This window comes from Nymphaea colorata, chromosome 1 (assembly GCF_008831285.2).
Source record: "Nymphaea colorata isolate Beijing-Zhang1983 chromosome 1, ASM883128v2, whole genome shotgun sequence".
NCBI classification, from domain to species: Eukaryota; Viridiplantae; Streptophyta; class Magnoliopsida; order Nymphaeales; family Nymphaeaceae; genus Nymphaea; species Nymphaea colorata.
In genome coordinates, this window is record NC_045138.2 from 41,369,139 (window position 1) to 41,384,999 (window position 15,861).

The 15,861-nt window shown below is 36.8% G+C and overlaps 1 protein-coding gene across 1 annotated transcript; it reads left to right on the forward strand.

The window, feature by feature from the left end:
• Nucleotides 1-7,472: 7,472 nt before the first annotated feature.
• On the forward strand, nucleotides 7,473-14,900 carry LOC116258703 (pyrroline-5-carboxylate reductase). Its single transcript, XM_031636029.2, has 7 exons — nucleotides 7,473-7,709; nucleotides 9,110-9,158; nucleotides 10,991-11,082; nucleotides 11,560-11,632; nucleotides 12,481-12,601; nucleotides 12,763-12,868; nucleotides 14,506-14,900. The coding sequence occupies exons 1-7, from the start codon at nucleotides 7,518-7,520 to the stop codon at nucleotides 14,689-14,691; spliced, it is 819 nt and encodes a 272-aa protein (XP_031491889.1). The 5' UTR covers nucleotides 7,473-7,517; the 3' UTR covers nucleotides 14,692-14,900.
• The last annotated feature ends 961 nt before the right edge of the window (nucleotides 14,901-15,861 follow it).

Consider the following 15,861-nt stretch of genomic DNA (forward strand, 5'->3'; position numbering starts at 1 on the left):
TAATATTCTAAATAATATGAATTTGAGGAGCGATTGCGGGAAGGAGATGGTCCGACCTCAAATTCATAGATCTGAGATCCTTGGTGATCTCATATCACTATAGTTCTTAGATCAAGGGTAAGCAAACCGGCTTAAAGTTTTCTTTCACCACCAATTTTTTCTGTTAAAAAGAGGAGGAGGGTGGTGAACATAATCTTAAACAAGCCAAAAGAGAGAGAGAGAGAGAGAGAGAGAGAGAACCAGAAATTTAGTTTGGCTCTGAATTTCATGGAGTAGGCTATATGTTCCAGCATATATTAGGGAGAAGCATGAAATCACCCCATGAACACAAAAGACCCCCTCTTGAATTTCGTTTTTTTCATTAAGAGAATGTTTTGTTAAGAAGAAAACCTGTTCTCTCGATATATGGAAAACAGGTTAAGTATCATACGGGGTAAAAGTATTCCTCCTATTCATTCAACAAGAAAGAAAATGCGTGACGTGAAGAAGAACATGATTCCACCATTCCAGGTGGTGGTGAAAAGGACATGTAAAAGAGACTTATGAAGCGTTTCACGGTATTCCGCGTCAATAAAAATATTATAAACAAAGCAAGGCACGTAATAAAAGTATTACTAGAAGCAAACTGTAAAAAGTTTTTTCCACAAACAATTTCCTACATCATCCATTTATCGCAGCCATTGAAGCCCTTTTCACAAGAAACAAATGCCATCACCGCAAAATCTTCAAGAAAAGGGAAACTGGTGAAAATTTCCTCTTTAAAGGGAACTTTTTTTTAGGTGTAACATTACACTGCCTTTACTTTCAACGCTTTCTGTCGGCTAACTTTTACGAGGCGGCCGTTAGCGAATTATTTATTTATTTTGCAGTTGTATGCACTTTTCTGCATGCTAGTCCGTTTTTTTTCAAATATGTAAGTTGAATAGTTTATTTTATCATTTCTATATATTACGAAGAAGTACACTACTTCGAGCCAAAAACTTAGCTGTCATTTATTTTTCTTTCTGTTGTAACGCCACATTAAGTCGTGGTTCCCTCTTTGATAAATACAAGACAAAAAGTAGCACATCAAAGATGCCCTACTTGTTTCTACCTTTTCAAATATATACATAAGTACATACACATATATATATATATATATTTATTGGTAAATGCTTAGACCACTTAAATAAAAGAGAAAAATTAGACCCATTACAATTAATTATTAAAACATTTTTTTTACAATTTAACATTATAGACATGATTTGAAGATTGATTTGGTGAGATACTTATATTAAATTAGTCACTTTTACTTTCATAGTATTTTTTAAAATAAAAAAATAAACAACTCTTATAACATGAGGATTTTGATAGTAGAAAGATCAAAATTTAAAAAAAAAAACTTGAATTAAAACCCTTCAAAGATTGTCGAAATGATGTGATATAGTTTTAAGCATTTAAAATTCACACAAACCTGTGACCGGAAGTAGACACCCGATCTCATGATTGGGCCCTTGAGACGGGATATCCCGTGACACTCTAATTGTGGGCTGCAGTTACGCCTTATAGGTTCTTTCGATGGGTTTGCTCTTACTTTAGTTACTTCATTTCATGCATTTCAAACAAGAGATTCAGTGTACCGAGTCTTAGAATTGAGGATTACTGAAATCTCTCTGCCATAGGTGAATACCTGCAAGATAAGGGGTATCAAGCCATACTGCAGAAACAAAGAGATAACAGAAGACAAGAGAGTTTCCTTTATTCATTTTCAATATATATATATATATATATATATATATATATATATATATATTTGTGTACAAAATTCATATATGTTACATGGGTAATTCTTAGTGGGATACAACTGTAATACAATTGGTTTAGTGGTATACAACTGTAATGCAATAAGCACAGATGAGCCTTTGAGACTTTTCTTCAACACTTCCTCTCAAGTTTAACAGTACGTTGTTGAATACTTCTTTGCTTTCTATTTTTGTTAATATGTCTGCTAACTGCATGCTACTTGTAACATGTTCTGTACGAATGATGCCTGTTTTGATTTTCTCTCTAATGAAATAACAGTCTATCTCAAGGTGTTTCGTTCGCTCGTGAAACACAGGATTGTTGCTGACCTAAATGTCTGCATGATTATTGCAGAACAATCTTATGGGTAACTTCGCTTGAGCAGACATATCATTTAGCAAATATTTGATCTAGATAAACTCACATACAATTAGGGCCATTGGGGTATTCTGATTCTGCACTTGATCGGGCCACTACTACCTGTTTTTTTTGTTTTTCTAGGACACCAAATTGTCACCCACGAAACAACAATATTCTGATGTTCAGCGTCTGTCATTAGGATTGCCGGCATAGTCAGCATCAACGTATCCACATACTTCTAGATTTTCAGTTCTTCGAAATAATATTCCTTTGCGATGTTCCTTGAGATGCCTAAGTATCTTGTGTGTAGCTTCCAAATGTGACTTTTTTGGGTCGTGCATGAACTGGCTCAATAGATTTACTGAGTATGTAATGTCTGGTCTAGTGGTTGTAAGGTATATGAGTTTACCAATTAGTCTTTGGTACATGTGCTTGTTTACCTTCACTGTGCAGTTTCAAATTCAGTTCCATGGGGGTATCTACCCCCTTTGATTCAGTCATACCAGTGGCAGCAAGTCCATTACTTATTTCTTTTGAAAAATGAATACTCCATCTTTGGAGTGTGAGACGTCTATGCCAAGGAAGTAGTGAGCTATTCTCGAGTCTTTTATTTCAAATTGTCTCTTCAACATTTCTTTTGTTCTTTCAATTAGATTCTTTGTTGTCCTCAGTTATTATCAAATCGTCTACATAGACAACCACTATTGTTGTTCCCTCAACAGTGATTGAAAGGAATATTGAATTGTCTGTCCCACTTATCTTGAATCCTCCTTGTATTAGCTTTGTGTTCAACTTCGAATACCAAGCTCTTGGTGACTGTTTCAGTTCATACAATGATTTTTTTAGTCTGTACACAAGTTTATGTTGAGATTGAGCTCTAAACCCTTGAGAAATTTCCATATATATTTCTTCATCTAAATCTCCTTGAAGAAATGCATTTTTTACATCCATTTGATGCAATTTCCACATTTTAACTGCTGCTACTGATAGTAATATTCTTATAGAACTCATTTTTGCCACGGGGGCGAATGTTTCATAAAAGTCTATGCCTTGTACTTGAGTATACCCCTTAGCTATTAGTCTTGCTTTGTAGCGCTCTATTTTTCCCTTATTATTATATTTTACCATGTAGGTCCATCTGCAGCCAACTGGTTTTTTTCCTTCGGGCAGTTTCACTAACTCTCATGTTCTGTTTTTCTCTAAGGCAGATAATTCCTCCTCCATTGCCCTGTGCCATTCACTTCTAATTCGAGCTTCCTTATAGCTTTGTGGCTATGTTTGTGTGTATAGCTTAGACAAATAGTCTTTGTATCTGTATGATATTTTGTGAGGCAGTTTGCTGTCCACTAAGTTGGCTATGGTGTTCTTGGTGTAATAAGTGAAGTAATTGTCCAGTCGTGTTGGAGGATTACTTATTCTACTTGACCTTCTTAGCTGAACCACTTTGTTGTTTCAACATTTTGTCCTAATCTGCTGTCAATATCTTGGCTTTCTTGACTTTGATAACTGTTGTCGGGGGTATCATGCTCACTCACTACTGGTAGGGGAGCTGTGATGGTGGGTATGATAAGTTGCTCCTCTTTGCCAAATACATCTATGTCAATCTATCTGATTCTCTATGCATTTTAAGTCTAGAAAAATATATCTTTTTCATTTTTGGGTCAAAACATTTATATCCCTTCTTTCCGTAGGAGTAACCCAAAAAAATACATTTGATTGCTCTCTTTTTCAGTTTATTTCTGTCTTACTTTTGACGATGTACATAACAGGTACATCCAAATATCCTTAGATGGTTTACATCTGTAGGTCTATTTTTGACTATGGATAAGGGGCTATTCTCCCTTAATTTTTTGCTCACTGTCCGATTTATTACATGACAAGTACATGCAACAGCTTCTAGATTTATTACATGACAAGCACATGCAACTGCTTCTGGCTAGAAAACAACAGGAACATTCGTTTCAAACATAAATGACCTAGCTACATTTAGCAAGTGTCTATTTCTTCTCTCACATACCTCGTTTTGTTAGGATGCGCTTGAACATGTGGTTTGATGTTCTATTCCCATTTATTTTGTGAAATTTCTGAAACTTGTATTAAGATACGTTCTTCTATTATTTGATCTTAGCATTTTAATTTTCTTGCCATATTGAGTCTTTATCAAACAATATAAATTTTTGAAGCAAATGAAAGTTTTACTTTTCTTATTCATGAAATAGACCCACATCATCTTAGATTTGTCATCCACAAACATTACAAAGTACTTGTGCTCATGATATCCATCTATGAGTGTAGCCCCCAGACATCAGTGTAGACTAAATCAAAACAAAAATCAGAATTACTTTTAGAGTTGGAGAAAGGTAATCTGGTAATCTTCGTTGTAATGCATGCATCACAGTTATCTACTACAAGGTTTAATTTCGAAAACATGGTTTTTAAAACCTTATTGGATGGGTGTTCTATGCGTTGATGCCAAAGTCTAGCTTCTTCAATTGAATCCACTACTAACTCGGCTGAATTTTGTTGACAGACATTTAGTGAGTATAGCCCGTTAGTTTCTGTTCCTTCACCAATCATCTAGTAGAATCGCCCTCTTTTCACAAAATATTGCATAACAGTTTAATTCTTTTATCAACTTGCTTATTGATAGCAAATTAGCAGAGCATTTAAGAACATACAACACATCTCTAAGCACATAATTTTCAGTAAGATAAACAGATCCACAACCCTTAACTGCTTTAGAAGTTTCACTTTCTTTCATTCCTTGCTCCATTGCTCAATCCATGATCTTTCGTGTGTAATGGAGCTATTTCCTCTCTTCGACGATCTAGAGAGGCTTTGATACCATCTTAGATTTCAGGATAACTGAAATCTCTCTGCCATAGGTGTATACCTGGGGTTTCAAGTGAGATTGCAGAAACAGAGAGATAACAGAAGGCAAGAGAGTTTTCTTTACTCATTTTCAATATATATATATAGATTTGTGTACAGAAAATTCATATATGTTACATGGGTAATTCTTGGTGGAATACAGCTGTAACGCAGTAAGCACTGATGAGCCTTCCAGACTTTTCTTCAACACTGAGATGCTTAGTCTTGTTTATCCTAAACGGCACCAAATTCGGACAAATGAGACAAGAGAAGGGTATCCAAAAATCACACCTCAATCACATCTCGAAACTGAGCATGTTTCATCGAGTCCCTATCTCACCAATTTAAACATAGCCTAAGGTGTGACCATTCTAATACGAGATATTCTGCATCAAGTTATCTTGGATTCAAGATACGTACATTTTGATTTAAATAAACTTAATTTTACTTAAATACATTTTTTATAGTATATTTTTATAAATTCAAAACAAATTTAAAGTTAAATAGTTCAAGCTTACGTGTGATTTTTTCTTTTATATCTCCAAACTTGAGTGCTTGTTCTTTAAATTATCTTTTTATACAGTTCAAAATAAATTTAAAGTAAAATAATATGTGCAATATTTTATTTTATATGACATCTTTAGTTGGTCTCTTGTAGCCGTAGGCACTATGCCGTCATGCCATAGAGGGGATGAATACTTTGTATGCAAGTTGAACCATAAGGGCATCCCTTTTCGGCACCAACACAACCTGGACCGTCAAGTAAAAGGAAAGGAGAGATATAGGTTGGGATTAGCCCGCTCGCTCACCCAGTGCTTGCCTTTTAAATTTTTGTGAATAATAAATATATAGTGCTTATATTTAGTTAGCTGGCCTTGTTCATGTAGTTCTCATGTTTCGAAAACTCCATATCATTTGTGAGGACCCTCTCTCAGGCAGATTTGCATTGCCAACTCAATATAATGTCCTAGTTTCTATTCCTGCAAAGTTTGTACCACTGGTGACAAAATTTGTCCACCATGTGTCGCGGAATGCATTCACCATGTGGCCTCATAATAAAAGAGTTGTATGTCATGCATCATCTTTTTCTTTTCTGTTGAAATAGACGCGACACATGTATGGTTTTGTATAGGTGAGTAAAAGAAATATTTCATCCTATTGCTCAAGAGAGCGAAGCCCTCACGCTTCTCCATCCTGAATGAAACCAAGATGCTCTTGATGTTAAGATATACTTTCTGGAAAATTTCACTTTTTCCAGACATGCTAAATTTGTTTGATTTGTGATGTAAAATATGACAGATGAATCCAAACCATTCACATGGGCCAAATTTTCAAAGTCACTCTCACTTAAAAAAAAAAAAAACTAATTCAAAGAAAAAGAGTAACATGCAAACAGGCTTTAATTTCCTTCTTTGTTTTCTTGCTAGCTTTGGGACTGGTGACTCCTATATGATTGAGATGCATCTTTATATAAAGGGTTGCTAACAAAACTGGATAAAAAAAAGTTTTTTACATACATGGGAGGGAGGGCCACATACCTATATAGATATGAGGTCCGTTTATGTTTTTATTTGTAAGATCCAGAGGTCCAAATTCAAATCCATATTAAGGATCTGTTTAAATAATACTCTCAAAAACTTAATTTTGTAAAAACTCGGTTTTATGAAACCCAAGTTTTTGGGCAGGATTTTAGAAAATGGTTTTTAACCCAAAACATAATATTTTTTTTTTCATCACTTTCCATTTGAAAACTGAGCTTTAAGACCCAGTTTTTACATCTTCTAATTATACCATAAACTTGGTTTTGTATTGTTATTCAAACACCCCCCCTAAATTTTTTTCGACTCAGTGCTAAATGCTGGATTCGGAGTGCAAAATATGAATTTGAAATAAAAAAGCACCATATTGAATGCAAATCTTGTTTAGTGAAAGTTTGTGAAAGTCCATCTCGGTTATCGAACTATTGACCTCATTTAAATGGGTAATCAAATGAATGAAAACACTGGTTTTATATTGAAAAAAAAAAAGATTCTTTCCAGTATTTAGTTGATATGGAGTTTGTATTAGTGCAGAAACAAAATTGAAAAGTTTGTTGTTTCACTTGTTCTTTTTTTGTATAAAAAATCATTTAAAGTATGAACACAGCTAAAACTCACAAATTACAGCTACCAACGTAAGAAATGACAATGAGAATTAATGTGAAGATTTCGCCTGTAGCATTAGCCCCTGAGAAGTGAGATATGTGTATAAAATAGTCGCATAAATACAAAATATGCGGGAAATAGAGATATGACAAAGAAAAATAAAAACTATAAAAGGATCAGGTCGGGTGTCTGATTGATGTCACCGAACTGTTTCGAAATTGCAACGGTCTCAATTCATGGGCAGCACGGAGTGGCCCCCACGTAAAAAGTTAACAAGAACCGGGCAATCAATTGCCTCAGGCATTATATAGTGAGCTTCTCACTTCACTATCACGGCTCGTGCTCCGACTTACCGGGGAAATGGCGGTTCCGATAACTGAAGCGTTCACTCTAGGGTTCATAGGCGCCGGCAAGATGGCGGAGGCAATCGCCCGGGGCGTCGCCACCTCCGGCACGATTCCGGCTGCGAGAATGCGCGCGGCCGACCTCAGTGAGGACCGCCGCCGGGTCTTTTCCGAGCTCGGTGTCAAGGCCTTCGATTCCAATGTCAAGGTGACGAAGCTTGCTCCAACCATTTTATTTCATGAGTTCCATATTCTATAGTCTTGTGTTTCGGCTCCTTGGATTTCATGAATTCATGGGTCGTTCCTGTTTCTTGGTCCTGTTTTTGCTGGTTTGTGCTTCGGTGGTGTTGATTGGAATTTGTCCATACTGCTGGCGTTTGGATGGACCAATTTGTCCAGATTGTGCTAAGTGTAGGCGTTGGCATTGCTCCACAATTCACGGCAAATTATTCTGGATAAGTTCCGGAATTTATGGATTCATGTGTATGAAGAACTGCTGGCTTTCTGATAGATTTGCCACTCTGAGAGCTGAGAATAGCCAGAGATAACCATGATTAAGTTTCATTTGATGACAACAAATTCTTGTTATTTTGCGGCCCCAGCTTTGCGGTGCTTGGTTTCTTGAATTCCAATCGACTTGTTTTCTTGAAGGGATCACGGTTAAGATTAAGCTATAGCTCTCATTGGAAGCTACCAAATAAATGACCACTGGACTTGAACCTTGGGGTACACAGAACCTATTCACATGTAAAGTCATTGTAAGAGATCTGAAGTCATTCATCTTTTTTTTTTTTTTTCCTTGTCTGGCTTCTTGTCCTGTAAATGAACACGTATCTGGAGGATTTTCATTCTGTCTCCGTAAACATCAAAGTTATCATTACCTTCAGGAGGGAAGAATTGGAACAATCAACTTAGTTATGTTAACATGCCTCCTGCAGAAGGGGATTTGGGAGGTTCGCGATGCCTCTGGGTCCATTATTGCCACACTCTTCAAACAGTAGATCAATAACTCTTGACTATGTCTCCTTGATCCTCTTCTGGCTGTCTAAGGAGGTTTTATTTGTAAAGTTTCATAATCATGAGTTTTCCATTTAATTTCCTTAAAATAAGTAATGGACGTCTTAATTCTCCTGAAGACCAGAAATTGGGGTTAATTCTTCGGTACAGTCTGCTATAACTGTGAAATCATGGGTTAATAGCTACCAAAATGAATGGAGATATGTTTCTGTGATTGAGTCCCTAGTGTTTAAGTTATATGCAACGAATATGAAACAGTAATAAGAAGGTTAATTGTCTCCTAGCCTATTATAAAATTTAATGGAGCTTTTCATCCTTTCGTGATGTACTGTGTCATGGAGATCCAAAGTGCTGTAGCAGTTGTACCCTGTCAGGCTGTCACACTTATTAAAGTTGTTTCAGGTAGCACCAGTCGTGTAGTAGACTTGTTGAACATGACAAGTTGTAAGGTATAATATTTTGGTTTTTCATGCTTGTGGATTCAGGGATTATGCGCAGTCCTTCATCTGTCTTCTTTTTGTCATGTTCATTGAATTTGGGCCACCAACAGCTTATTTTCTAATGGCTCTCTTGTTTTCAATTGGTGGTCAGGTGGTTGAAGAAAGTGAAGTCATTATTTTGTCTGTCAAGCCTCAAGTTGGTAAGTTAAATGACCGGTTGTTGTTTGAAAATTATGGGGGACAATATGCATATATAGGCATAAAAATGATCAAGAGGAAATTTCTTTCAAACTGGTGTGGGTTCTCTATATGTGGGTATCAAACATGGAACAAAACATTTTCTGCCTCAGAGTTCTTCATCTCCCTCCCTTCCTCCCTCTCTCTCTCTCTCTCTTTCACACACACACACACACACACACACACACACACACACGCGTGCACGCGATATTTGCGTCAACTCCATTTCTTGAATAGAAATTGAACTCAATAGTTTGGACTAGTGGTTGGACTCAACTGTTCAATCTCCAGTTGTTTATTTAACTGGCAGAATTGCAAGATTACAATGATCTTGGTATTAAGATGCCATATTGTTGCACTTGCTGGTGCCATAGAGGAAATGCTTGAAACCATTTGGATATCCTTTGTCACCTCTATGCCATTGAAGTCAGTATTTTGTACAATTTATATATGTCATGGTCAGTTTCTTATTCCTCAAGACATCAGTCGTGCCTTCTGATAGAAATTAGAATAACTGCATAGCACATTCATTTTGGAGATTGGGATTCAGTTTGTTCAAATAGTGAATATTTCTTCTTTCTTAATCTAGGATTCTAGAGCAGGTGCCGCTGTTGGAGTTTTACATGTATCATATTATTGGTTTTTTAGTGGAAAAGTTACAAACCATGGTGTGGCAAATTGCCATATAACAAAAGACCGCTAACTTTTGGAAGTTTACTTTTGATTTTCTGTATCAAAAAATTTCATAATCGGCTGCTTTTTGATGGTTTAAAAAATTGTTATGTTAACTTCCGGTGATCAAAATAAATCATTTGACAAATTTTTCCGCTTGCTATTACGGGGATTTCTTTATCATTCTCTGTTGGGTGCTTCTAGAAGAGTGCCGTCATGGTGGAACTCGTAGTGGAACATCGCCATTTGTCTTTCTTCTCCGGTAAGATCTCTCTTTCTTTCTCCTCTCACTCTCTATATCTAACTCCACTCTAGGTTATGCCCATACCAAACTCTGGCAAGGATATCTTAGAAAGTCCAGGCAGTGATTCACCAATATCTACCTCCTTCCTTTCTTAATGGGAGAGTGGAGGGGGGGGGGTGTGAGAAGAGAGAGAGAGAGCTGAGTGCTTCTGTTGGGGGTGGGTCAGTAAAGGAGGGATAAGGGGCAAATTTATGAAAATGAGGTTGAAGGATAAATTTTTTATTTCATGGAAATGGTTAATGGTTTTTTTTTTTCTGATATGTTACAAAGAGGTGCAAATAATGTTCATTTGCTGAGTGCTTCTGTTGGGGGTGGGTCAGTAAAGGAGGAATAAGGAGGGAAATTTATGAAAATGAGGTTGAAGGATAAATTTGTTATTTCATGGAAATGGTTAATGGATTTTTTTTTGGATATGTTACAAAGAGATGCAAGCAATGTTCATTTAACTGTTTATCTATTGTAATGGTTTCTTAATTCAGGCTAATGAGTACCTGTGAAACTTTACTACTCCTTTGTTTCACTAAAAGTTAAGCTGATTTTCTTTGTCTGTCTGTTGAATAAAGGCAAAGTCCCTCACAAACGTATGCATGCATGGCACAAGTTTTTTTCTTTGCTATTCATGCATAGGATTAATTATCCCTGTTCTTGTTGGCTATATAAGTGACCTGTCTGTTGAATAAAGGCAAAGTCCCTCACAAACGTATGCATGCATGGCACAAGTTTTTTTCTTTGCTATTCATGCATAGGATTAATTATCCCTGTTCTTGTTGGCTATATAAGTGACCTTGTTGGTTGATTAAGTGGTCCTTTATTTTGCAGTTAAGAAAGTTGCTTATGAGCTGAAACCTTTTTTCACGAAAGAGAAGCTTGTGGTGTCAATTGCAGCAGGAACAAAGTTGAAGGACTTGCAGGTCCATTTAGAATATGTCCATCTCTTCCTGATCCTACAATTTTATTTTGTTTTAAGGCTGTAAATTTCAAAGTTTATTGTCTTCTGTAAACTGTAAAAGTTCAACGGGTTTGAATATGAATGGACCTAAGGTTGAATGTTGGTCAAGCATAATGCATGGGGATCACCCAAGCCTGGCTTAGTAGACTTTTTGTTCTTTAAAGTTTTTGTTTTTTGTCTCAAGTTTTCTCTAGCTTGCCTGATCCATCCATCTAGGTGACTGTTTGAAAATAGTCCTGTTGGTTCCTGTGATCCATTTATGGAAAACAAAATTGTGGTTTCTGCACAAAATACAGCCCCAGTCTGGTCCTTTGCCCAACCATTCACATATACAATGTTATTTGTTGAATACCCTTTTCTCTTCTTAGTAGGGACTGTGAATAACTGACATGTATTATGATTATCTAGTGAGTTGATATGTCTTCTGCATTCCATGCAGGAATGGGTTGGCCATGGTCGCTTAATCAGGGTAATGCCAAACACTCCATGTCTGGTTGGCCAGGGTGCATCAGGTAACTGATGCCGTCTTATGCATCTTAATCCTTCTCTTATTTTAATGAATTCTCTGCAGTGTTATTGGATTGGTGAGGTAATACCATTTTATTTTTATGTGTTAGTTCGTTTTGCCTCTCCCAGTGAAACTTTTGGAATGCAAATATCATAATAAGGTGGTCATGATTTGAAATACGCGTAACCTGGGAAATCTTTTGCCTATTTTTTAATGCTTGATATTTCTGAATTGCCACCTTATCCAAAATCTCTTTGGATTTTTTTTATATGCGTTGCTCAAATGTTTTTAGTATGTTTTAATAGTCATTTTATTTGTTAGAGACTTGAGAATTGATGTGGTATAGATAACGACTTCTTCGTAAGATGTGTAGGGGAAAATGACGTTCTCTGTTCCTTAAGATGTATATGTTTGATAGCTATAGGCATAAATCTTAGCAAGATGTGATTCTGCCTCAGTGACTGTCAGGCGAGTATGAGGGTTAATGTTTGTTAAGGTGCTTGTCAGAATGTGGATGTTTTATTGTATGGGCCATCTTTAGAATAGGTAATGCGAATATGTGCAACCTCTTGCTTGAGTTTGTACAGTCAGTTTGGTAACTGGTAACAAAAAAATTATTGGTTTATGATCTATGTTAGAATATGGAAAATAGACATCTGCAAGCATTTTCCTTCATGATAAATTTCCTTCTGGAATGGCCTGGTAGTGGTGATAGGTTTGCCTGGAGCTGTCAGTTTTCCATGTATTGAATACAAAGAATTAGGAATTAGAAAGTTGTTAAAATTTACTTATTTTGAATTTGGCAGACTCATTTTGAACTCTGTTTCAATTTTTTTTTGTTTTTTTGCATAGTTATGTGTTTGGGTGACATGGCAACACAAGAAGATGAGAAGCTTGTTAGTAGTATCTTTGGATCTGTTGGCAAGATATGGACTGCTGACGAGAAACTTCTTGATGGGGTCACTGGACTAAGGTGTGCCATTAAGCTGAGTGTTTGTTGATGCGATTAAGTCTTTGCTAAGAAATATGGTTCCTTATTATGATCTAGTAATTCCATGAAGTTTTATTTTCGTGCTATTCCTTTTACTGTGATTCTACTTTGTGTGCTACTGGCTTCATTTTGCTCATTTACAGTGGTAGTGGCCCTGCATATATATTTCTTGCTATAGAGGCTATGGCTGATGGAGGAGTTGCAGCTGGTCTACCCCGTGAACTTGCTTTATCCTTAGCTTCCCAAACGGTATGGTGATATATGGTTTAATTTGCACAGCTCATTTTATTGCATGAATTATCCATTTCTGTGTTGACAACCACAGTTGTTCGCTTGTGTCCTCAATGTTGAGATTGATTGTCCATTTTTAGCTGAGACAAGTACAGTTTTTTGTCATCACTGTTCGCTATCATGTTGTGTCAGTTCAATTTAGTAAATATCATGTTTTTAGGGATTTCTCCATTATTCTGTTAGTGGCCAACATTAATTGTTTTACTCTTGACATGTACGTTGCTGTTTGAATTGATATAAGATCATAAGAGGCAGTATCAACAGTTGGTTTCCTGGTTTATTTTCCTGAAGCAGGAAAAGTACCAAATTTAAATGGATAAGTTTTATGTAGATGCATGGCAGACAGAACAGTAAACTATACCTATATTGTATTGAAATCCCAACAAGTACCTTTTATGGTTTGCTGGTGAGCTTATCAGATTGTTCTACATGAATTTTGTGCTTTTAGTGCAAGCGTTGGAGCATCTTCAGCTATATCTATTTTCCTTTTCTTTTCCACAAAGTGAGGGTTAGGCAGATCCTGCCAATTGATTAAAAATAGTAAACTACAAGCAGACGCATTAAACCTCCACATCAAATGGAAACTGACTAGACACAAAGACTACAGTACTTGGGAACCACAACGTACATGAACATGATGAAATTTAAATATCAAGTCTAATATTGACTGAATCCACAAACCCCAAGCATTCTGTTACCTTCAAGAGGGAAAGTTAAAATGCTGACCACATTTTTCTAGAAGACTCGAGTCTGGTGCATTTTAAAAGTCTACAAAGACTACCAGCACTAATCTGCAGCATGGAAAACTCTGTGGTGTCTCGTAGAATAATTTCACATGCCAGATGTGTGTAGTAGGTAAGCCAGGTACAGTTGAGTTTATTTGAGGGGCCATCTTAGTTTATGTATCCACTTATTATTGGATTCAATGATCTTTGCCAAGGTGATTGATGAACTCAACCGTCTAAACGAGTTGAAGTAATGAATACACTATTTCTGGAGGATTGATTTGGTTACTAGAAAAATAGTATTAGTATGCATTTCCACAGACTAAATGATTAGTTGAAACTTGGAAGGTAGCTACTCTACATTTAATGACGGTATGGTGGAGTTTACTTTTACCCTATTCAGTTCAACTAGTTTTAACAGGGCCATGTGGAATTTCTTAATAAGCAGGAGGCAGGTACATTTAACACCTGCCTCCTTTCAAACAAGAAAACTTTCTTCCACATTCATTCAGAAATTGAACAAGTGAAGAAAATCTTTGGCCAAGAGTCGACTGCATGACGTAACACCCAGTTTCTGACAAATAAAATCTCAATTTTGCGTTAAGTATGAGCAAGGACTCAGCAACTGCAAATTATAGAACAAAGGCAGCCATTGGTAAATAACTATGGCAGCAGGCTTGCTGCTGATAGAAGTTGATGCATTCCAATCCCCAAAAAACAAATCGAAAATCATAATCTGTTTGATCTTACCGTATCTGTGTAAGAATCTGAAGGGCTTGAAGGGTGGAAAGTTTTCCTGTTACATTTTGTCAATAACGGGGTTATCCGGGGGAAGGTTTCTCTGAGTTGAATTTGTTACTTCCTCCGCAGGTACTGGGAGCAGGAGCGCTGGCTATTGAGAAGGGAGACCACCCAGGCCAGCTCAAAGATGAGGTAGCATCACCAGCTGGGACTACTATAGCCGGGATCTGCGAACTAGAGAAAGGCGGGTTTCGGGGGTTATTGATTTCTGCTGTAACTGCCGCGGCAAAGCGGAGCCAGGAGCTATCAAATTGACGATGAGATCTTTGCGGATTTTGGCACAAATAGCTGTAGTAAGTTGTGTCTCTAGGTCTTAGCTAGGCACCCACTCTAAGGGTAGTAAGTTGTCTCTAGGTCTTAGCTAGGTCTTTAACTATCATCTTGGGCGGCAATAAATTCTGCGTTTTATTTGCAACGTATATTATGCTGGACAACTGAATGGAGAAATCTTTTGCAGTTCACAATTCTGAGAGCGACCTTGCCATTGTTGTATGGGATTCCGGAAAAGAGAGATAAAAGGTGCCTACAGTTGCCATTCTCTCCTTGTGGTTGGCCATATGTTAGTTCTAAGTTAATTCAATCAAAATTATGGGAAGAACAGACAAAGAAAACCTCGACGGCATTTATTCCGATATGAGACTTGAGATGCATCATCGTATGAAGCACATGGTGAGACAAATTTTAGAGAGTTTGAAGTCTAATGAATCCGTGTTTGATTCATCGCCTCTACTGAGGTTGCACAGGGCTAAGAAACCCCCTAAAGGCCCATTGGAGTGGGTTTCCATTAGAGAAAGATTGTTCTTAATGACCCTTGAATGTGCTTTTAAGAGCAATAATCGTTTCCCAAACTGCCAAACTGACTTGAACTTGTTCATCAAGACCTGACCTGACTTGAACTCCACTTGTTTATAAATGAGTTGAGTTCGAGTTCAAATATATGCTTGAAATGGTAAACAAGTTGAGTTCTAGTTTTAAAAACTCGGCTTGGCTTGATTATATAATGAACTTTGAATTATAATAAAATGGTAGTTTAATGAATAGCAATTAACTGAGTTAAAATAAAATAAGACATGCTTAACATAAACTAGTTAAAGGAATCGAGTTTGACCTTGACGTAGTATCATCGAGTCGAGGTTGAAGTTGTATTATTGAGTCAAGCTTGAGCTTGTTCCATCGAGCTCAACTCGAGTTCGAGCTTGAGTTTTTTGAGTCGAGATGAGCCTGAGCTAGACTCGGCTTGTATGCAGCCCTATTGGCAGGAGGTAGATCTACCTCCACAAGAAGTCATGGCCATAAGAATCATACTCTCGCTGCTAGGAACAAATCCAATTCAAATCAGATATACTATAAAACATTTCCCTTTTTTCGGATATTCAAATTCAAATATGAATGAAAAAGTCATATCCGTATCCAAAACCTGATTTT

Bases quoted from the DNA above. Each gene is read 5' to 3' on its own strand.
- LOC116258703 (XM_031636029.2), top strand. From the start codon at position 7,518: ATGGCGGTTCCGATAACTGAAGCGTTCACTCTAGGGTTCATAGGCGCC. The intron at 11,633-12,480 runs GTAACTGATGCC...TTTTTTGCATAG, and splicing joins GGTTGGCCAGGGTGCATCAG to TTATGTGTTTGGGTGACATG. The intron at 12,602-12,762 runs GTGTGCCATTAA...GCTCATTTACAG, and splicing joins GATGGGGTCACTGGACTAAG to TGGTAGTGGCCCTGCATATA.